Raw genomic sequence first — 23525 nt, 5'->3', positions numbered from 1 at the left:
GCAGGTGTAACTGAGCAAACAAGTCATTCTGCTTTTATGCCTCTCTCATACTGGTAATCATTTACCTCTCCTGAAGAAGTCCGAAAGGAAGCTCTGAGCTGTAATTTTGGACTGAGAAGTTCTTCTTTTGAGCTTATTACTTTGCCCTTCTTTTATTTAGGACATTGAAGCACCTGAATGTAAAGTAAATGTGTTTTAAAATTGTACAGTTGCATGTCTTGACAGATCAGAACCTTTCTGGAGGGGATCAGGAGAGGTACCTCAGTAAATAAACACTAAAAATGTTTCTCACAGTTTTTCCCCATTACACCTAAGTGTATATTTAAAAATAGTATATGGGTATGTTTTAAGGTATAAAGTATAAATATACACTCACAAGTGTATGTTTAAAGATAGTTTGCTGATAACTACTTTTTCTTTTGCTTTTATCGTAGAGTACCTCTGGGAACATTTCTCTCTACTGCTGCAGTATTTATGATTTGTCCAGGTAGGAATACGTAGTGTGTTTTACAATTCTGTATAATCAAGCCTGTATTAATACTGTCATATTATTTTATTTGAATCAGCCATAAAGATTTGGAACAGGTCCTCTCAAGAAAACTCTTATTAACTTGTATGAGAAATGTGAATAGCCAATCTCCAACAAAAACTAACTCTGTTGTTGACCATTAGATAAAGATGACGACTAAGTATCTTTAAATGGGCTTCTTGTTCTAAGCTGTCCTGTGAAAGTTATAGAAAAACATGTTTGCTTTTGCAGTAAAAACAAATTATCTTTAATATTATTGATGGATTCTACAAAGCAAAACCCTAGTACAATCCCTTACTCAGAGTAGCTTAGTACAAGAGAGTATACCCAGAGGTGTCGTCTTAGACAGCTTTTCCTTTAACTAAGTATTAAATATATTTTTTCCCCAAGCTATTGATTAACATATCCATAGGTAAGCTGTACCCATTGATTATATGTGTCCCATGCTTTACTTAACGTACTTTTCTCGATGGGCTTAAAGTACGTTACATCACTCTGGCGTATGTGACTACATAATATATTGTCAGACATTGACTCTGCAAGTGTCTTGAAAAACACGGCTTGACTTTACTAATGTCGTCTGAAGGATTTTTAGCGCTAAAATGTCCGTATTTCTTAGTTAAGAGACACAACAGAAAATGCAAAATACTTCAATACAGTCTGCACTACTGACTCCTGAAAAATGTTTCAACCCATTGTGCTCTGTGGCCTCAAGCGTCACTTCTCAGATTTTGTGGTGGCTTTGCACCTGACCTTCTGCTCAAGTGTCACTGAAGCCATCTGCCGGCATATCCAGGAGCAAAAATAATGTCTGTGGCAGTGGTAAACTGAGGCAAGCAGCAGTGTTACTTAGCTTTTCTAACATGAAACAAAGGGCAAGCTGAAGCTAACTGTCCCAGGCATGTAGCTGGGAATTGAGGTACCTAAAATTGCTGGGTGTGCTGAGTTCAATGATGCTAAAGCAGCGAGGCACCTTCCTTAACCTGCGTTTGAAATCATGCGGGGGTTTTAGATGGTGGCCGAGAACTGTTGATGTGCTGAGTGCGTGTTAGTGCTGCCTCGAGGGTGACAGCAGAGTATGATTGTCAAAACCCCAGACTTGTAGCCCAAATGTGTTTAAGCTACTTTCCTTCCTCCCCGCCTTGCCTCAGCACTCCCTAATGATGGGGAAATGCTGAGCAATTCCAGCACCTCTTTGCTATCGCAGCAGGGCCGTGTACTAGGGGGGGTTTCTTGGGACCCAGATCATATTGTTCTGGATCATGAAAATGCCGGACTGTAAGGCAGTGGGGAATCTGCACAGCTAGCTGGAGAATCCTTGTGACTTCACAGAAGTATCTGAATAAAGATGAAGGTGTCTTTTTAGTATTTTTAAGCCTTTTCCTCATCTCCCTGTAGCTCAATAGTTGGCAAGTTTGATGGGGTTTGGGACAGAGGAGCTCTAGTAGCTGTGAATCCATGCGACAGACAACGGTTAGTAAATTTGCTTTGTTACTGTCTTCTCTCTAATGTGTGCAGTGACCCGTGTTTTTCCTCCTGCCACTTGTTGATGAGTTGTTTCATTTAAAGGAGTAAGCTACACAAGTTCGTCTCCACCGCAAGCATCAGCTGCAGTCGCAGAGTGCTGTACTCTAGATTTGTGAGCTTCCTTCAGGAAGCCGCCCTGCCTCTTGGTGGGAAAATATGTGGTTTGTTGCAACCCAGCAGAAGCAGAGCTGCGAGTCTCATCTGAATTTTATTATTTCCTTTCCACCCCATCTGCTTCTCCTCTCTGTGTTCATTTTCCCCTCACTTTCCTTTATTCCAATTTTTTGTTCTTGCCTATAGCCAACCCAAGTGTAGTTTGACCCTACCCCCAGGATTTTTTAAGTAGATACATAATCTTGACTTCACAATAATTTTAAAAGATCAGTACTGTATTGTGTACTGTATTCTAGACTGTGGCAGATGAATACTCTTTGTTAGTTTTGAGATGAATATGCAAAAAAGATAAATGTTTGTTTATGAGGAGTAAGCAGTAACCTTTATTTGAGGCGTTTCATGTGTAGCATGAATTTCATGCTCATGAAATTCAAGCTAAGCTTTGCTTAGTTTCTGTGAGGTTCAGTTCGAGTTGTCTTTGCATAGAAATACGTTACCCTTTTTGTTGAATATTTTGAGTGCTATGCTTGAATGTTTGTACAGTTCCAAAATAATAAAGTATAACTTTCTCCTTTTAGCTATGCCAGTTTGATGACCATCCTAATGAAGAAAAATTCTTCTTATCTCCTCGTTACGGTTTCATATGATCCAAACAAACACAAAGGTGAGAACTTTGCACTCTTCATGTTTTGATTTTGCATGCTTTAATACAAATTGTATATAGATGTGGTAGATGTATTAGTATCTTCCCCAGTTTTTTTATCAGCATAGCTTTGTCAGCTGTTCACACCAATACAACTTTGTGTTACAAATTTTAGATGTTGCCCAAGCTTGAGACTAAATTTGCTTTCTCTCTAGCATTCAGACATGCTAAGGGTAAGTGGAGGACAGACATATGGTATATTAACAAAGAAATGAAACTGGAAGTGTGGCTATGACAATGAATCTGGAAGAGTGAATACTTAGAGTAACATCCTGTCTGGCCTAGGGAGCTTGAAGCACTCCCAAGGACATTAGCTTTGCTCTGTTTACCCAATACTTGCAACCCAACGTGTTGCCCATCTTGTGGCTCTCTCCCAGCTACTACCATGGTCTGAAGATGCTTGGAAGAGGTGAAATTCTGTAAAATCATAAAGTATTTTTTCCTCTTATAACTTCTATTACGTACTGAAGTCTGAGGTATTTTAAAAGTGTTGGGTTTTTTTTTAATTATTAACTCTCAAAAGAAAGAGATTTCTTGTTGCTTTTGGGCTTTTCAGCATAATTACCTCTGGAAAAAATAGGTCTTGTTATCATAAGCAACAATAGTTTAATTCATCGCTCTCCCTCCCACCTTATTCAGCTTTTAGCTTTAATTATGCCATTGTAGTATAAAGAGATTGTTGGCCGGATTCACACAGCGCACTGGGAGCGGTTGTATCCACGGCGTGTTCATGACTTCTGACAATGTGGCTACCCTGGCTGCAGTCTGGAGATGATGCAGCAGCAACACCTGGAGCTGTTTGGTGGCCCACCCAGGTGCTACGAGTTCTTGAACACAGTGTTTTCTGGTCCCTGCAGATGGTGCTGCACACTGGGGGCCGATTGCGGCCCCCAGTGATGGGGCTGACTCTCCTGCTGCAGCGTAAATGTTTGTCTCCTTCCTGTGTCTTCTCTCTGATTAGCTTTGCCCATTTTCTTTCAGGCCCACCGTTTTATGTTCCTGAATCTGAAATTAAAACCTTGTTTGGTAAGTAATATTTCACCTAACCCTTAGGAATTTTTTTCAAAACACATAAACGTGTTTATATGCTTCTACCTTGCCTGTGACAAGCGATAGAGAGTAACTTGCTTCTTATCTAAAGGGTGGAGTCATGCAAAAATAACAGGGAAAATAAATACCATTTAGCCACAGGGATTTTGCTGTCAAGGAAAATTCACAGCTCTTCAAAAGATATGAAGAAAAACCAAGAGACAGATACTGTCTCTTTCCTCCCCTTGGCATCTTTTCATTCTCTCAGGATTCATACTGCACTCAGTGATCTTGTAGCTGCAGTCTTAGTCCCGTTTGACCATTTTGTCTTTCTCTGCACCTCATCACCAGCTACCCTGGTTTTAATACGAGGCCTTTGCATACTAGTTCTACAGTTTCTGCTGTACGTTTTTAGCCAAAGGAGAAAAGTAACATGCCACGCGAAGAATGTACAACTCAAATCCATCAAAATAATGAAACTCAGAATTATGGCAGAAATTTAATTTAAATTCCTCCTGATATGCTTTAATATCGCAATTCTTTTAAATTTACAACTTTTAAACCTCTGCAGTGGCTGTGTGCAGTGAGTCATTGGCGTGGACAGTTACATCCCAGTGCAAAAGAGAGGGATAAGTTTTTCCCTAGTGCATTTGTGCCACTGCGTTAGGGACTGCAAGGAAATCTGTGGATAAGAATTTTTTGTTTTGCTCCTTGACAGTTTGCATTTTTTGGTGACTAATCATTCGGTCATTTGTTACTCTTTCCTCCTTTTCAGGCAACCACTGTGAAATTAAGTGTCTTCAAAAAGTTGATGACTTCTCAGACAAACACAGACAATGGGGACTAGATTATTTTCTGGAGGTGCTATATATACTAAAGTTTGTAGCTTGATTAAAATTAATTAAAATAACTTACCTCCCATCTTGCTTTTATTTTTATCTCGCCTTTTAAAATGAGACATGTTTGGGGGCACTCTTAACGCAGGCTCCAGCGTGCAGAAAAATGCCTGTGGAACATTTTTGTCCATTTTACCAAGTCAGCTCTCCTACATAACTGCCTTCACTGTCTGGAGATGCACGTAGCTTTTCTTAAACTCCATGCACAAACAAGCATTTTTAAAGTAGATCTTTTTCTTCCATATCAATACAAATCGTCAGAGCTGGGGAAAAAGACATGTTCCTGTTCCTTTTCAGCTGTTGCCGGTCGGTGCTGTCTGCCTGGCGCTCCGCAGGCCGGCCTCATCGGCTGGCGGCCCCGAGAGCAATGGCAGCCGCCGGTCAAGTGCAGTTTCCTGCGACGCTGGCCTGGGGCCAGGCCGGGCAGCTGGGCGAGAGAGGCGGGAAGCTGGAGCAAGCCGCTGCTCTCCGTCCCCGTTAGTCATGATTACAAGCCAAGCGACGAGCTGGCCGTGAGCAGGCAGAGAACGCTTGGCGGCAGCCAGCAAAGAGGAACTGTCATCGAGCAGGAAAGAGAAGAGGGAAGCGAACCGGGTGACACTAAAGGAGGGAGCAGAGGGAGAAAAAGTCCCTGCGGTTGCTCGCGGGTGCGCTGCTCCTTCCCTCGAGAGTGCAGCTGTGAGCAGGCAAACCGGCACGGCGCTTGTAGGGTGAGAGGTTCAAAGAAAGCCTGCAGAGCTGCTGCCTGTTCATCTGAACACACACCTTCCTTTGCGGGTCTTCTATCACTCCCCTATGGATACTACTGCAGTTTTTAAAAATTACAAAATTTGGGGCCCTCAAAACCCTTTCTTGCCCTGGCCGCCTCCCCTTGGCAGCTTATTTTAAAAAACGCTGAAAAGGTACGATCGCAGTGTAGCGTGTTATAATTCACCAAGACCAGAAGGCGAGTAAAAGCCATCTTTTTCGAGTGTTGTAGTCCTAAAGCTGCAAGTGGGTCTGATGATTTTAGCCCAGCAGCCCCCAAGCTACAGCCTGCTGCAACTCTTGACATTGCTGGGAGCCACTGACGCTTCAAGGCTGGGTTGACAGAAGAAAGGATGTGGCCAGTGCAAGCTGGGAGCTGCTATTTTCGTATATTTTTTCACTTCTGGCCAGTGCTGCAGCTACCGGGTTACAGCATCTCCTTCCTCTCGACCCAGAAATTTTTTCCAGGTGCAGCGTGAGAGCCGCTGAAGTTTCTCTCAGGCTTGCAGGTAGGCGAAAGGCCAGGCGCTCGGCATCGGGCTGCTGCGCGCTCGGCGACGTCCTGCGCAGGATTCCCAGGGAGGTGACAAACCTGGCCAGAGCGGTGCGGATCTGGGGAATATTTTCCCGGGCCGCGCCGCAGCGCGCCTCCAGGGGGCGCCCAAGCGCCTCAGCCCGCCCGCCCCCCCCGCCCCCCCCGTCGCCTCAACCCTCATCCCGCCTCACCGCGGCGGGGATGGCGGCGGAGGACGAGGCGGAGCTGAGCCTGCTGGAGTGCCGGGTGTGCTTCGAGCGGTACGGCCCCGGAGGGCAGCGGCGGCCGCGGAACCTGCCCTGCGGGCACGTCCTCTGCCAGGGCTGCGTGGGGGTCCTAGGAGGCCCCGAACGCCGGCGGCTGGAGTGTCCCTTCTGCCGGCGGGCCTGCGGCTCCGCCGAGACCAGCGACTGCCTGCCGCTGCTGCAGCTGCTGGAGGTCCTGGGCCCCGCCGGCGGCAGCGTCCTCTCGGCCCTGGGGAGGAGCGGCGGCGGAGGGGCGGCCGGGCCGGCCCCCGCGGGCCTCGGGCTCCGGCTGTCCCTGGGGGGCTGGGGGTCGCTGGTCAACCCCACCGGGGTGGCGGCCTGCCGGAGGTCGGGGCGCCTGGCTGTGGCACACGACGGCAAGAAGAGGATCCACGTCTTTGGGCCGAGCGGATCCTGCCTGCAGCGGTTTGGGGAGCGGGGGGACGCGGGCAACGATATCAAGTACCCGCTTGATGTGACGGTCACGTCGGACGGGCATGTGGTGGTCACCGACGGCGGGGACCGCTCCGTGAAGGCCTTTGATTTTGAGGGAAGGGGGGTCCTGGCTGTCCGGGAAGGTTTCTGCTTGCCCTGGGGCTTGGATGCCACCCCCGAGAGTGAAATAATCCTGACGGACTCGGAGGCAGGCGCTCTCTACCGCCTGACGGCCGACTTCAAGAAGGGGAAATTAAAGAAGTGTCAGATGATCTGGTCTCGGCTCATCAGCCCAAGAGGGGTTGCGGTCTCCCAGACCTCAGGTGCTGTCGTGGTAGTGGAGCACCTGAAAGCTCAAGGACCGAACAACGGCAGCACCCGAGTGAAGATATTCAGTGCAGAGATGGATCTCGTCGGCCAGATGGATAGCTTCGGTCTGAACCTCGTTTTCCCCGCCAAAATATATACTACGGCTGTGGCCTTTGACAAAGAGGGCCACATTATAGTAACGGATGTCTGTAGCCAGGCCGTAATATGCTTAGGGAAACCTGAGGAGTTTCCCATCTTTAACCCTCTAATTAGCCATGGCCTTTCTTACCCTGTGGGACTGACTTACATGCCAAACAATTCCCTCGCCGTTTTAGACAGCGGTGATCATTCAATAAAAATATATAGCTCCACCTGAACGGGTTCAGATGCTTACTGCTATAGGTTCAAGCTGCTTTTGGCCACAGAGCAAGCAAAGTTCTGCTGTTAGGAGGCGTATAGAGAGGAGGCATGTTCTGGGCTTTACTCTAAGTGAAATTGCCCTCTTTGACCAACACGCTGTGCTTCCTGCAAAACTTACATCAAATCTCTTGCCTGTCCGCGGGAGAAGACCTGGCCGTTGCAGGCTGTAGTCAACAACAAATCAACCAAAGCAATAATTTGGCATTTTAAAACTATTCCATACCTTGACAACCAAACGTTTTTGGTACTTTTTGACAAGTAATAACAACGACATTTGGAATGGAGTAATCAAAGACCGGCACCTGGGAGAGAAAGCGATGCATCATTTGTTTACGTTTCCCAGCACATAGTTTTCATTATTCTTGGTTAAGCATAGCTACACTCATGAAAGTGACAGTGGTTTCTGTTTCCAGGATTTCTGAATGAGAAAGGAGACTGGCTTGACAAAATGGTAGGAGAGATGGAAGCTTCAGTTCAGATCCGGCTAAGATCATTGTGATGGAGGAGCTACCACTGATCAGTGAGTTACGTGAAGTGAATTGGTGCTCAAAGCCTATTTTTTCCATACCAGGGAAACGCACTTCTGGGATCGCTCTTCTCTGTACTGGTTTATTCCCACCTTTGTTAGAGTTATACTGGAGCACTTGGTCTTCCTGTATAATGCACAAGTCTGTGTCTTTACCTAGAGATACTTTGGTGTGTGGTTAACAGCATGAGCAGCTTTCCCTAAAAGCCTCTTGAAGTATTTGTGTTTGCCTATATAAAATTGAGTTGTCTTTGCTGCTAACACAGCTACACTTGGGAGTTTTCCAATATTGCCTGCCTCTCTCTTGTCATTAATATGGTACTTTTGCACCCCAAACTCCAAGATTCAACTGAAAATTGAAATGTTGGTGAGAAGTAATAGGGAAAGGGGGACATAAGCCGCATTTTTTTTCCTAGCTTCCAAATGAGGTTTTGTTGATTGTGAATACACAGCAGGTTTACTCCAGTTTATATTCCCTTGGAAAACAGTTTCACTGTGGACATGAGTTCTGTTGCCTTATTGCACAGTGGAAATTAAGGTATATCTGAGTTATTTTGAGAAGGATTTAACACGCCCACTAGAAGTCACTGCTACATTTTTAGGCATTTACCTGCTACTAAAATAATTACTTAGGCAGTTCAGCATTAACAGGAAGTTAGATATAAATGTAAATGCTATCTCAGGTAGAGACAAGTAGGTTAAAATGGCATAAAACTCTTGGGGTCATTCTTTTATTTAGTCACTGAAATCATGAATGTTAACTAACATAATTTGAAATTCACAGGCGATCTTCCTATCGGTAAACTTTTAATCTGGCTTTTGGTCTGACTCTAGGGCATTTAATAACTGCATGTATTGCTGCATCAGTGACTTACCATATACTTACTTTAAACTGGAGTGGTTTTAGCCCTCTAATTCAGACAGTGTATTAATCTGTCTCATGTTAGCATTTATATAAACAAAACAAATAATTAAATGCAGCTATTTGTAAAGGTTAATTGAACAGTGACCTGCCAATAAAGTGTGATTTGCTTACTCCTATATTGAATAATTTAGTGAAAACTCCTCATATCTTTTTATCATGGGCTTCTCTGTTACAATTGAATTTCTCTATTGCGGTTGTCCTGTACATGGTTTCTTTTTTTGTTTGGAGATATCCTGCTACAGTTGTTGTTGGGTCATTTTTTGCTATTGAAAAATATATGGACCTGCACATCTGGTCTTCTCCAGCCTTCTCTACTGCCAGGCCACACAGTACATGCCTTTGGTAGGACCAGAAATGCTCCTTGGCTGTTCTGCAGTAGAAGGTGTACAGCCCTGAGCAGGAGCCCTCTTGAGGGGTCAGGAAGGAAGTTTACTCCGAGGAGCAGCCCCCAGGATTATATATTCCTTTCTAGGTGCCAAGGAGACGTCTGTCTTTGAGGGATATAAAAACAATTAGTTAACACTTCCTTTGGGGAACTGCTGTGTTTCAAAATGCATGCAATACCAACCATGCTGTATTCAGACATAATTAATAGTTTATCGCAATAGCACTTGAGGGATCTGGACCCTTCCTCTGAACCGTGGGCTGTGAGCTTTCATCTCCTCAAACCTTCGTGTGCACCAGGAGCTTGTTTTTGCTACTGAGCTCACGGGTGGGCAAATTTCCTAGCACCTACTGCCATGCAGGCAACTTTCCAGTGGCTGAAATGCGGATTTTTAAGTATTTGACTCATACTGTTTTAAAATCCACAAAAACTCCCATTGTTGCCCATTCTGCTCCTATCTCCTTTGATATATGACTAGAAACCACTTGATGTTTGGGTTTGTAAGCAAAATAAACTTTGTGCCTTTATTCTACCTAGTTTGCTGTATGCCATCTCCTGCAGTCTGTGCTTTACCTGCTGCAAGGAAATCCAGACTTTTTCTGTGAATGATGCAGCTGTTTTCCTTTTGCTGGAAAGCTTGGTGCTTAGCGTTGTGCAACACTGCATCAAAGAAACCATTGCCTTCTGTCTTAATTCATTTGATGCAGGTGTCTAAATTGAGAAGTCATAAAGGACTATATAAAACCACTAATTAAAAATTCTGAGTTCTTCAGTGTGTAAGGGAAAATGCAGCAGTAAACCTGAAATCTTTCTTTTGTCACACAAGGGAATTCAAGAGATGATGGGAGACAGAGATCCACCAATATGCTGATAGCAAGCTAAAAAGCCTTTGACGTTTCTACTTACTCTTGCCTCTTCCGTTATGCATATATGCACATTTCCCCTATAGCTACTGTAGATATCCATTGCCTTCAGGATGGTACCTTAATGCCATCTGCCATTCAAAGGCCCAGGGGACACGTACTGCTCCTGTCCATCTGCGAATCTGTTGCAGTTCAGTCACAGATTTCAACAGAACAAAAACTTGCGTTCTGAGAGGGATGGCAAAGGGTCGGGGCACCTATGACTCGGTAGGTGGTGCTTTGGGAGTCTGACTGGATATGCTTAAAATGGGGTTAGCTAGATGTGTGCTTACCCTTGGAAAAGAGCGCTGGCCATTTCATCTAGAATGTAACCTGACGACTGTGTCTAGTTGCTTCAGTGATAAGTTACTGTTGCATTTATTTAAGAAAAAAAAAAAAAAAGAACCTAAACTAAACTTTGCATAACCCTCTGTACCACCCTCTGTACCTCAAGCTTTAACAATTTGGATTAAAACCAAACACATAAAATGAACAGTATTCCCCTAATGTCACCTCTTCAGCCTCTGCTGTAGATCGGCGTGTCTGTTGTGCACACACACACTGCGATTCCTATTTGGTTTATTTTTAAGCACTGATCTCAGGTTGCTATCCTTGCATATAAATATAGCAGGGTATGTTTACAGTGTTTAGGAATAAAGGAGGCAGGGGAGTTTCAGAAATGTGTATTGAAATTGTGTCCTGTAACATACAGATTTTTTGGTTTGCTTGTGAAGAACATAATTTTAGATAAGGAATAGAATCAGTTCTTCAGATCGATGAATAAAAAGAGGAAATACAGAAAAAAAAGGTAAATTTTACTTAATTTTGGCCATTGTCCGTTTGACCATCTCTCCGTTCCCTCCAGCCACATTGCTGTGCACATGAGTTTGATGTTTATAGTTTCACAAAGCGTGGATGTAACGCCACCATAGCATGTTTTTAACATGGACTGATTTCAGGTGAAGAGGGGGCCTCCTGTAACGTCCAGCCCCCAAACCACTGAGAATTTCACAGAGCAGGGCCCATTAAAATGATGGTCTTGAATACAGGAGAGCTTTCCTTTCTGGAAGGGTTGACAGAGGTAAAAAAGCAGCTTTCTCCGCTGGCACCATGGGTTATGGTGCTGTCGCACCCTGCACAGGAGGAATTTGCCTTCATTTCTTTCTCTTCAATGATGTTTGGCGTCTTTTTTTCTGACTCTTCTCGGAGGCCCATCCTTATAGTTTGCAAGTCACCTGCGTGAAACAGCTTGCCTCCACAAGAGTATGATATAACTAAAGCAAAAATACACAGATTGTGCAAAATGAGTTCTAAACCTCACAATTCATTCAGGCGTCTCGGGAGAAGTGACAGATCATTCAGAACGCAGCAAGCGCCCGAGGCCTAGCCCCTCTGTAGACAGTTTTCAATTTGCTCGTAACAGGATTTTCTCCCCTCGTTACCTTCAGTTCCCCTATAAGTACACCAGAAGCCTCTATATAGAATCCACTGTCCTATTCTAGAAAAGTCTGGTGGGAAACGACTCATAAGAGGTTGCCTTTTGTAACCTTCTTGTCAGGTCTATTGTGCAGTTTCTTGATCAGCCCTGTCCAGGCCCAGCAATTGCTCTTTGAGTTGCCAGCTCATCCGATGCAGCAGGCTGTCTTGGTTTGGCCAGCTGTGTTCGAAAGTGCTTCCATCTGAACAGAGGATTTTCCAGGTGGAGTGTATAGCCCCCAGCAACAGGGGGGCTTTCTCCTGACCTTGCCTACTTGTTTTAACTTGATGTGAAGGCTGCAGAGCCAGCACGAAGGCACGAACGAGGCTCTGGAAACAAAGCAGAGATTACCGTCTGAAATAGGTACGTACAGAGATCAAAATTGCCAAAAGAATTCAAAATTCGTCATGTCACGTATGCAGTCAGTGACTGTAAAGAGGAACAGGCCAGGCAGACCTGAAATAAGGTATCGGTCTGCCTCGCCATGCAATGCCCAACCATCGCTGGGCAGAAGGTTGGCTCAGCCTCACTGGAGATGAGCTGAGAACCCATACTGTCCGCTTGATTCCTCTTCAGCAAACCCTTTGTGCTAATTGGGGAATTATTATCATTACCTGTATATAAAAATTCCAAATGTACAAAACATGTACATCTTTAAACTTGAAATACATCAAACCAAAGACCCGCCCAGCATTTTTCCCTTTGCTATGTACTGCTGTGGGTCATCCATCCATCCAGGGGGAAGGCATGCTTACCAGCTATGCGTTTCTCCATCAAAGCGGGCATTGACCATGCCTCTGTTCCACATTACATTTTCAACTTCATTATCTCAATTAAATGTGCTAATAATAACATGTTTATATTTGATACTGTTAGATAAACACCCAGGCTTTCCCTAGAGTGCTTCCTTAGTATAACCTGTCTGATTCTCCTGGACAGCTTCAAAGCTGGCGAGGTTCTCAGTGAGCAGATGATGCATTGCACTTATGCCTTTTTCTCACCACTGCTTTCCAAGAGATTTACAGATATTTTTGAACTTGCCGCTCCAACCTCTCTTTGAGGCAAACACAATATAAATGCCCTGGCTCTGCAGCTGCAGACAGGAGAGCTGAGAATCAAGGGAAGCCTTTGGCAGACTTGAGACTAGATCTCAGACTTCCCATTACAAGGTTGGTGCCTTAATAAAGCAGGGAGAGTCTGTTTTAATTATCCTCTTGTCTGGGAGTTGCCTTCCTGATTTTGGAAGAAGTTTTGACATTTTACTGATGACCTTCTTGTTATTAATTCCTTTGGTGTTTCCTACAAATCATCGAAAATTAATACTTTTCTAAACCACCATGTATTCCTAGATAATTGCTTCCACAGTCTGCTCCACAAAGGCGCGTGGTTTCAGTGTTTTGAAATGCTCTGTAAGGAGGTGTACTGCTGTGAAGCTGCATTGCAGTGATCAAGTTACTTATTTCATGTTGAGGTTAGAAAGGAGGAGAAGAGATGGACTCTGAAAAGGAGAAAAAATTAATGAAAGATGTCTGTGGCTTAAGCAGAGGGCGAACTCCACCAAGTCAGAGCACACAGCACACCCATCGTTCCAGTAAAGGGAATGCATTCTTAAGAGGTGAAGCATTTCAGCCTAGAAAATGGCCAAGACGATAAGGGTCGTTGCCTCTTGATTTGTACTGACCTCTGGCAGGGGACTAACCTACATTTGAACAGATTTCCCAGCCCCAATTAGGCACTTTTCAGATGGTAATCCTTAGGAGAGCTATCTATTACTTTCAGCTCTGTATTTGTAGCAAAAATGTGTGAGAAATGAAGATCTGGAGCAAACTAAGCATTTTAGGGAAGTATGCTCCCTATAATTGAGTAAATACATATCTAGCATTTTTCTGAAGATCCCTCTTAATGTAGGCAATTTTTGTTCTTTGGTCACAGGTGAGCACTATATAGGCAGTGAGTTGAGGTGAGAACAAATTCTGCTTTCATGGAATATATTGCTAGTCAGAAGATTCTGTAAACCATTGTAAATACTCTAAATATAGTTATATGCTTTGTAATGAATAAAGGGTAGACAATTTTAAGCAGGATATAGGATTAGAGAGATAAAATTATAGCTGGGAAAATGAAAGGATTTATTTTGAGAAAACTGTGAAGACATAAAAAATAAAAAAGAAGAAAGATGTCCTTTATAAAAGCTTGCTTTTAAAACTTCTAATACAAAGAAGATGATCTTGAAAGAACTATCACACTTACATAATCACAGGAGGAAACTCATTTACTGTTATTTGTTCCAAATATAAATAGATAAAAGATGAAACCCATATGAAAGTATTAATGCTCACCTAGCATGATTTCCTGAATAATATGGACTATGGAATTTAACCAGTGTTAACCAGTATTTCGTAACTACTGACCCATATTGAAAGTAAGAAACAAAGAAAAATTATGTCTTTTACTATCACAGACTAAGGAGCTAATGTGAGAAGAAATATAATGTCATTAAAGATATGCTTTATAAGAAATCTATCAAAAAGAGTCAGACAGATGAAGTATTAAAAATTTATAATCATCTTCATATGAAAAGGATGTGCCTGGCTCCCTTATTTGGCATTGTCCTTAATTAGGTAGGAAATAGGGCTCTTCAGTAAGTTCTGCACCAACTTCCACACAACTTACAGCATGACATTAGGGAGCCAGAAGTATTTCAAATACGTATATATTAGTCTTTTTCTATTCTTATTATTCCTTAAAGTGACTTGTTTGAGTTGAGGCTTGCTCTGTCATAAATAGTGTTATCTGTGCAGTCATGAGTACTGCAAATGGAATTGTCCACATAAATAAAGGCTGCAGGACTGGGCTTGAAGTCAGGTAGATTCAGGCTGGTGCAGAGGTTTGCCCTGGAGAAGTCTTTGCAGCAGACGTCATTATGACAATTTCTGGGAATGCTCTTGTTTTGTTTTTTTTTTTTTCGTGCTGAAAGCCCTGCCCATGTTTAGAATGTATTGTAACTAATTATGACTTTCTTTCGACATCAGAAATCTTTTGTGAAACATATTGAATGTAATGGTTTAGCTTTTCTTATTTATTTCTTTGCAACATCCTGAACCCTTGCCTGGTTCCTACGAGTCCATCAGACTGAGGGGATCGGTACACCACCTGCCTTTGGGGACGTGCTCAGTAACCAGCAATCTGGGGCAAGGCTCACTCCGGACTGGCATCAGTGGAGACCTTATACCTGAACTGCTCTTGCAGATCCTGAAGAGGAGGTTATTGCTCTTAGCTAACAGTTTAGGAAAGTTACGATGTTTTCATTGTGGTAGAGATTCGCTGTAGGTTCTAGGTCCCAGGAAGACTATGTGAAAGGATTTCTAAGGTTGCAGGGTAGTTAGCCACTTTTTGTTTCATTTCAGATGGAGGAATGCCGGCTTTTAAAGACCAGGTGAAAAGGGCACCCTTTTTTCCCCAGTATGGCAAAGTGAAATTGAAGTTGCCCCAGGCCCAGGATTAGTGCTATGGGTCTATTTATCATTTATTTTGTGATGTTCATAAAGCCGTTCAGTATTTGGATGGTGTTATCGTTGAAATGCAGCTGATATTATTCTTCTCATCTTTCCACTGTGTCAGTGTTACTGAGATAAAAACCAAAACCATCCACTTAGAAAAAGTGTACCTTGAAGGCAGAAGAAAATCTTCTCTTTCTTGTATCTCTTTCACTGGAGAAATAAAAGCCATGCAACTGAATTATTTTCAGACATTTTATCGAGCGATGGACTTTCACCCTCTCGCTTGTGTTGAACTTGAATCTCAAGTCTTTTTTCTTGACAATAAGCCTAAATCTTTGATTTCTGAAATTCAACCATGTTGTTCTGATTTGTGCCTTTTGCGGAGCCCTCACCCATTCTTCCCAGTGGGTTGTTTAGTCCCTTGAAGTGTCTTCCAGAACTATACTTCTCATTAGCCATTGTTTAGTCACAGTGTGTGGTGTGTATGTGTGTTCACTCCACTTTCGTTTCAGAAGATGGATTAAGTCCCCCGGAGGTTCTGTCCATGTTTTAGTTTTGCCCTGTTTCTTTTCTAAGACAGCCTTTCATCTTTACTGTCAGCCTAAAGGGAGGAAACCTCAGATCACGATAGGAATGGTGGGAAAGGACTTCAGTCATTCAGGGAATGGGTTTGGGAGATAGATAGGCGTGCAAGCTTTATTACAGGAGAGAAAAGGGTGAAGGAATGTACAAGTTAAACTGCGTGTGGACTAACAGTTCTGGGAACCCTTCAACCCCAGCTCCCCCCATACAGCTCCGTTTGTAACAGTGACTGTGGGAAAAACTAAATCAGAAGTCACTAACTGGCAAGTCACTGGGGTTTTTTGTGGTTCACTGCAATTACAGCAGACTGGTCCCAGTGATCCAGAGGTCCTCCTGTGCTGGATTTTGTGGATGACTCCTATAACTGGTCTGAGTTTCCCTGTCAAATGCTGGTGTAGAAAAACTACAAGCTTGGAAGCCTGCATAGGCCATCTGTTCCTCTAATTTTTTCACCTGTAAAGAGCAAGCCTTTTTGCCATGAATCAAAGAAGATGACATTTGAAGTGACATGACAACAAAGGACGCCCGGTGGTTGCACTATTTTACAGTCTTCAGTCTAACAATGAGAGCATGATCTGTTGCTGATAATTTTGTTGTTGTTGTTACTGATTATGAGATGATTGTATTTGGTATGTTTTCTTCAGGCTGGGAAGAACTGGGAGGGGGAGTGATGGGGTGTTTTGTTTTCTAAATAAAAGATTCCGAGTCTTGTTATGCACCTTAATGAGCACCTTCAGCACTTGTTTCCACCTTACACAGGAACTGATGAAACCTGTTGAACTTAGTGCGAATCTTCCTGTTGACTTCAGTAGACAGCAGAACGGATCCAAGATCTGGGCTGAGCTGACTTCCGTATGTTTTAACAAATGCAATTCCACCGCCTCTCTCAAGGCTTTGCCTCACTCAGCTTCCTTACACGCTGACCTCCTGATGTTTACTGTTCTCCTTTCTAATCTATTTCAAGCAATAGCTTCTTTTCTTCTCCACACTTTAAAAAGACGTTTGGCTAGAGCGCGTATTTGCCGGCATCACTAAAAAGTAATTGCGTAAGGAGAAATTTTGGCTTGGCCAGCATGGTTGCTAGCTCAGCTTACTTAGTAAGCAAGCTTGGTGGATGCACTCCTCCCTCCCCACCCTCCTCCTCCTCCCAGGGGCAGAGCCCAGCTTCCAAGTCTTATGCAGGGTAGCCAGCAAAGTTGAGCTTCTCTCTGAAAGCAGAAGGTAAACCAACAAGGGGACTGTGACTGCGTGCAAACGGGCTAATAGGAATGCTGCACTTCTGTCCCAAGAGGCTGCTGCCACTAATCAGGCTGTTTATATTTACAGCTTCCCCCTTCATCCCTACTGAGCAAAGAGCACGCCTCTGAAAACAGAGCCTGAGCATTGCTGTACGTTAGACTGCGTGTAGTATCTGATCGCTAACTGAAGAGACTCAGAGACTGCAGACTCACTTTTTCTACCCGTGGTAAGACACACACCTGCACTTAGCAAATACATAATAATTAGCAATGCTCCAGACAGCGTTCGTGAGCCGGCTCCCTGCTCACAAGCGCCCTTAGTCTCAATTTGGGAGTCATAGTCACAAGAGAACTGCAGGGATGTGCTGAAGTGACGCTCGCATACCAGACATTCCTTATCACAAAGATGAAGAGGGGTGAGAGCTTTCTGGGTGGGGGGAATAATGGGAGGGTTGTCCTTTCCTTCAGTTTGCTGGGGCCTGCCGACTGATTTAAATTGTAAATAATGTTACAAACCAGCTGTGACTGTTATTTCTTAGGAGAAGCATCTGATTTCTACTGATAGATAGTAGAAAAGGGAAAAAAAGGAAAAAATTATAAATCTCTAATTTAACATCAATCCCTTTTCATAACTTAATAGTTATATTAACCACAGGTAGGTGATGTCAGTTCCTGTGGGACCCTGTGATCTTACTTTTTTAAGAGTACAAAACTCTTTCCTTTTCCTTCCCTTTCCGCTACCATAAACTATTATAATCACCATGATGTTTAAAGACTGTACAGTGGCATGTGTCTGGTAGGGTCAGCAGGACAGGTTCCCTGCTATCATGGCATCTAATACAATCAAGCTCACTCTTAAAAGTAGCCAGGCTTAGTCCTCTGGTCTTCTGTGTAAGAGGCCATTCATTCCTCTGGGGGTAGAAGTCAACTCATTTCCAGCCCGAGTGTGTTCCAGGACAGAATCACAGAAGGGTTGAGGTTGGCAGGGACCTCTGGAGGTCACCCGGTCCAAGCCCCCTGCTCAGGCAGGGCCACCTACACCCAGCTGCACAGGACCGTGTCCAGACGGCTTTTGAGCATCTACAAGGATGGAGGCTCTACCCCCTCTCTGGGCAACCTGTGCCAGTGCTTGGTCACTCGCACAGTGAAAAAGGGTTGCCTGATGTTCAGAGAGAAGCTCCTGTGTTTCAGTTTGTGCCCGTTGCCTCTGGTCCCATCACTGGGCACCTCTGAAAAGAGCCTGGATCCGTCTTCTTTACGCCCTCCCTTCAGGCATTTATACACATTGATAAGATCCTGCCCTCGAGCCTTCTCTTCTCCAGGCTGAACAGCCCCAGCTCTCTCCGCCTTTCCTCATAGGAGAGACGCTCCAGTCCCTTAATCATCTTCGTGGCCCTGCACTGGTCTCAATCCAGTAAGTCCATGTCTTCTACTGGGGAGCCCAGAACTGGACACAGCACTCCAGGTGTGGCCTCACCAGTGCTAAGTAGAGGGGAAGGATCACCTCCCTCCTCCTGCTGGAAGCTCTCCTCCTAATGCAGCCCAGAATAAAAGGGCTGCACGAAAGACAGTTTACACCCATCTGTTCTTGTGACAGTGTTTTCCTTGAACTTGAGTAGCACCATGCTTTTAACTGGCCTGAAAGGAAGCATAAACAGCCATATCCCCTCTCGGTCTTCATTTTGCTAGACTAAACAAACTGAACTTTTCTAGTCTGCTCTTGTTTGGTAATATTCACCACTCCCCAGTCCTCCCAGTAACCCTTTTGTGGGTCTGTTCCAGTTTGAACTCCTCTTCCCTAAATGCTGTACTGAGTTTTCCAGGTGGAATGTCAGCCACCCTTTTGACAATGATGTCATCCGTACCTTCTCTTTCTCCGATGGAAATAACTCGAGTGGTAACAGCCCCAACTACGTATGCTTTCGTCATGATATCACTTGGTTGTGAATCCAGGCTGAATACCCACAGCCCAGCTCTCCCCAGTATAAACAAATTTAGGAAGGTATTTGACTCAGGGGTGGAGTGTTTCCTGAGGTGAAAAAGGGATGGCATACAGATAATTAACATCAATAGCAACAAAAATGTAAAAAACCCATCAGTGTATCATTTCTTTCCCTGACAGCTAAAGAATGTGAGCTGCACAGCACACGACTAGCGGTCGGAGGAGGACAGAACTATTGCCCGTATCTGAGGTTAGGATTGCAGGGACGTCAAATTCCCTGCCGGAAACCAAATCCCTCCTGAGATGACAGAAAGGTTCACTTTGGATTCATTAAAAACTTCAGTCAGACTTCCAGAGTGTAGGGAAATGTACCTGAGCAATATGAAGAATTATTCTTGCTACTTTTTTCCCCTTGTTTGCATCCCATCAGTTTCCTGGCTATAGCTGCATTAGTCTGCTTCTAAGCTCATTTATTTCTATTAATAATGACTTTTTGTCTGTAGGTAGCAATGACCATTAAAGTTCCCACAGTAATCTGAACCTATTTTTTCCTGCTAAGTGAGAGGAGATGGGGAACAGAGCTCCCTGCCCCCTGTTTTTCCCTGAGTGGAGCGAAGGGATTAGCCTCTGCAGAACGGTCATGTAGTTAAATGTAGTTAAAACCGAGCAGCTCCTCTCACAGTCGGGTTAGTTTCATCCACTGTGCTGAATATTGGGCTGAAGTTTCTAAAGGACTATTGCAATATTGTATCAGAGGCCGGGAGAAAACATCGGATCTGATCAGTGAAATCGCATTTGATATTTTTCCCCTCGCAGCAAGGAACATTTCAGCTTGATGGAGACGTGACTGCGCCGGCCTCGGGGACGCTCGCTGTAATCGTTCACCTCTGATCCCTCTCGGGCACCCAGGGTGGGCGCTGAGGCAGAGGCAGGGTCCCAGCAGAGGTTATGACCCCGTCCAGGTAAAGCCCAACAGGTCATTCAAAACATACGGAAATTAGCCTGTAAGAACAGATTCAGTCTATTCACCACTGGAAGAGCCTGTAAGCCAACTCTGTTCAGAGCTGAGGTAGGCTTAAACTGCAGTGCCTGTTAAAGGCAATAGACTACGGAGGAATCTAAACACATAGCTGTCAGGCACCTCACGTAGCTTTGCGCAGCGTCTCTCAGGCAGGATGATGTTTAGGTGCCTATATTCTGCATTTATTCCTAACTTTGGCAATTAAAATTACTTCTTTTCTTTCCGAGTGTCAGAAGAGCATCTGTCACCACAGCCCCCTTCCTGGGCCCAGAGTGTTGCCATAAATATGCTGGACGTAGAGGACGATTTTCATGCCTCCAGCACAGCTTTAGAGACAGTCAAAACAGATCTCTGATAAGACAGAGGTGGCAAACGTGCAACCTGACTAAAGTCCAGCTTGAATTTGGAGCAAAAAGGAAATGGAAAAGCAGCCTGAAAACCTGGCCGAGGGCACCGGGTAAAATCCTGCTCTCATGTACTCTGTTGTAAATTCAACGTACCTGTCCGGTGGGGTTACTCGCAAAGATGTGCGTGAGACAGAAATTTGGTTCCCAGCATACAATTATGGGCAGGCACTTGCTTCCCTAGGTGCTCTCTAAATGCATTTTATTCAATGAAAAATACAGGTTTGTGTGCATAACAAGACACTCATTTGTGTCCTGTCACAAATATAAAGTCATATTTTATCCCACCCCTTCAATATGAAATATTTCTCCCTTCTAGAATGTCCAGGCCTCTGTCCTATATGCTAAATACTATTTAAAAAAAAAACCAAAACAATAAATTATTATCCATTCTTCTTTTTCACCAACATCAGTGGAATATTTACCAATTATTTTGTTAGAGCTATGATTTCTTCCTATGCTTTTTCCTAACCTATGTGTAATATATTAGATTATTAACCTTAAAAATATCTGTTGGTTTCATTATACAGTATTTGTTCATTTTACCTCTTTCTCTCAGACTGGATGATGATACAATGTGTTTGGGTTGAAAATAAAATTTTGTTTTCTCTGTTAATTTTAATTAAAAAAAAATGCTGAGTAAAAATTTGGGAACCCAAAGAAAACTTTAATTTCAGTCGGTCTTATAAAATACATGCCTTGGGTTAAATTTGGTAGTAAAAATCTTCATTGTAAGCAATCTTTTGGACTTTGGGTGCTGTAAAATCAAGCACTCTGTGTCTTTCTTTTGACACTTCCAACACTGAAAGAAAAACACTGCTTTGCTTCCCATGCTCTCACTGCTGCCAGCTCCTCCTCTTCTCTGGCTCCTGTGACACGAGATGAAGTCAGACACGCAGGTGACAGCGTGCAGCAGTCAGGCCCAGCAAGATATGCGCTGAGCAGGCTGCTGACAAGATGGGTATTCTTGGCAGGCACCATGACCTTTCTCTCTGCCCTTCGCCGAAGAAAGGAGGTCAATGGAACACTCTGCCCTACCGGTGGGGCTTCAGGCATCAACTCTGGGCGCACAGCGTCGCTCCCCCGTTTCCACGTCATGAAATAGAGCAATCGGTCCTCCTGCTCAGAACATATGGGAAGACATGGGCATGCCTTCATGTCAAATCACATTATCTGTGTTATGCCTTGGGAAGATGAGGAGCAGTTGGAACTTCCCACTAGACAAAAGTAAGGAGTGATATTTTCTTTATGGTCGTTGCTGAACTGTGGATCGATGGACAAATGTATGGAAATGCTGAAAGGGAAGAAACAAAAATGAAACAGATGAAAAGCAAGAGACAAAGATTCAATCCTAGCCCTAGTGAAGCTGCAAAATTCCTGTTGACTGCAGTGGTGCAGAACCAGAACAAAACAGGGGGTGGAAGAAAGCAGGGACAGGACAAGGAAATCAGGGAAGGATGGCTTCAGATGACTTTGTCCCTGTGTTCCCATCCCTGTTCCCCTCACCCACCATCACTCTCAACTTTCTCCGGCTCTCATCTTTTTGCATTGCTGAAGCAGTAAGCTGTCATTTCTCATCTGGCATCTCCCATCCATCCATCCATCAGCATGTCTGGGATAGCTGGCAGCTAATTCTGATGGGTGAACGACCCATCAGTATCCCTCGCCAGCTCCCACAGGGCATGTAAACTGATCAAGCTAACAAACGCTGACAGGTGAGAGACATTCATCCACAGTTGCTACCGGTAGCAAAGACAGAGATGTAAAAGGTTCCATATGGTAGCTGTGTTCGATGGGGAAACGCAATGCCAGAAGAGAAACGTCTCCTTGGCCTGAATTGCACTCACTTCCTGCAGTCCTTCACAGGTTGCTCTTTGGGCTACCTCACGATCTCATGGGGCCTCTGTAACGTAACTCTCCTCCTATTCTGCCGTAATGCCAATGGTTTAGGGGAGACCAGAAATATATTCTGCTACATGCATGCTGCCTAATAGATGATGTCGGGTCATGGTACAGATGTTGCCAAAAGCCCTTCCTCAAGAGGACAGAAAAACTTGGTGGAACCAGCACCTCATTCTTGGCAGTTGTTTTTCAGGGCACGTTGATGTGAACGAAAGAGCAAAAATCCTTTTCCCAATTACCTAACACCAGGAAAAAATCAGGACTTCACAAGAAGAGAAAAGCTAGAGTCTATATTAGAACAAACTAGGTCACATCTCCCTTTTCAAATGCTTTTGCATGGATGGCTTTCTGTACCTGCAAATGGTAGAATATAATTCACAAGCCTATTGGAGACATTAGTGAAAATTTCTTCCCAAGACTCTTCCCACAGCCAAAATCATAGTCAATCTCATAAAGGCTCCCTTTAGTTTCTCTTCAGCTAATAGAATTGTTTTTATTTAATCTTGCAATGATGTAGTTTTTCCACTAAGAGGTGGAAAATTGAGACGGAAGGGAGTATTTTCCCTTCCATCTGTTGGCTGTCTTCTCTTTCCCAATAGCGTCCAAGTTTCACTGAACAACTCCATTTCTGCACAGCCATTTCAGACTTCACGCCTTATCTTGAGCCAGCGCTTACTTTGATCTGGGTTCTTACAGTCGACAGTCATAAGTAGGATGTCTCATTTCAACATCGTTCCCTTTCTTTACTCGTTGAGCCACATGCTTACAATGCATTTCATAACGAACTTCATTCCTTACGCCTGCTTCCACAGCCAAGAAATCCACGTGCGCCAGCTTCTGCTAGTGACGTTCTCCAGATGCCCGGCTCTATTTGGTCACATTTCTCTTTTGCTGCACTAAATGCATTCCTGCAAGCCGTGGCCGTTTGCGGCAGCTGAGCCTCCCCCAGAGACATTCCTCTCGGTCGCTTTGCAGGGCCCTTCTGGCTGGTGTGCTGGCAGCTGGGGGGATGTCGATCTTCTAAGCTCCATCCGTTGTTTTCACCTCTGTTTGAAAGGTCTGCTCTTCCTTAGCGCAGCTATCTATTCATCATTTGTTGTTTAGCCCATTCTCCCTATGGTGGTTTAGCCACAGAGTAGACAGAATAATCCCACTTGGTTTTGAGCCTGTCTTTTCTGTAAAGAAAATGTTACAGGCATCGCTGTTGTGCACTGGGATTCCTGCCAGTTAGC

At 44.1% G+C, this 23525-nt stretch overlaps 2 protein-coding genes across 7 annotated transcripts in view; both read left to right on the top strand.

Moving 5' to 3' along the window:
* Positions 1-4823, top strand: part of TPMT (thiopurine S-methyltransferase) — a 39678-nt gene extending 34855 nt beyond the window's left edge. For all 3 annotated transcript variants that reach the window (XM_087764606.1, XM_087764592.1, XM_087764598.1), the window contains 5 exons: positions 435-487; positions 1928-2002; positions 2749-2834; positions 3855-3899; positions 4678-4823. In XM_087764606.1, coding sequence (XP_087620732.1) covers positions 435-487; positions 1928-2002; positions 2749-2834; positions 3855-3899; positions 4678-4793 — 375 coding nt within the window. In that variant the 3' untranslated portion in view covers positions 4794-4823. The remainder of the gene's footprint in view (positions 1-434; positions 488-1927; positions 2003-2748; positions 2835-3854; positions 3900-4677) is intronic.
* A 1441-nt stretch (positions 4824-6264) lies between these two features.
* Positions 6265-20949, top strand: NHLRC1 (NHL repeat containing E3 ubiquitin protein ligase 1). Of its 4 annotated transcripts, XR_015706295.1 has the most exons (4): positions 6265-8009; positions 16546-16638; positions 17113-17251; positions 19783-20949. XR_015706295.1 is itself a non-coding variant. In XM_087764546.1 (1 exon), exon 1 carries the CDS (start codon positions 6282-6284, stop codon positions 7443-7445), a length of 1164 nt encoding a protein of 387 aa, XP_087620672.1. In that variant the 5' UTR covers positions 6265-6281; the 3' UTR covers positions 7446-9857. The 4 variants fall into 4 exon arrangements, 1 of the variants encoding a protein (XP_087620672.1); XR_015706296.1 differs by lacking the exon at positions 16546-16638; XR_015706297.1 differs by lacking the exons at positions 16546-16638; positions 17113-17251; positions 19783-20949 and adding an exon at positions 11786-11870.
* The last annotated feature ends 2576 nt before the right edge of the window (positions 20950-23525 follow it).

Source organism: Nipponia nippon, unplaced genomic scaffold (assembly GCF_047370975.1).
Source record: "Nipponia nippon isolate SJK-2023a ecotype South Korea unplaced genomic scaffold, ASM4737097v1 scaffold_1, whole genome shotgun sequence".
NCBI classification, from domain to species: Eukaryota; Metazoa; Chordata; class Aves; order Pelecaniformes; family Threskiornithidae; genus Nipponia; species Nipponia nippon.
This window is presented reverse-complemented; position numbering and strand designations above follow the sequence as displayed.

What these genes read in the sequence shown, in the direction of transcription:
- NHLRC1 (XM_087764546.1), top strand. Translation starts at nt 6,282, where the DNA reads ATGGCGGCGGAGGACGAGGCGGAGCTGAGCCTGCTGGAGTGCCGGGTG.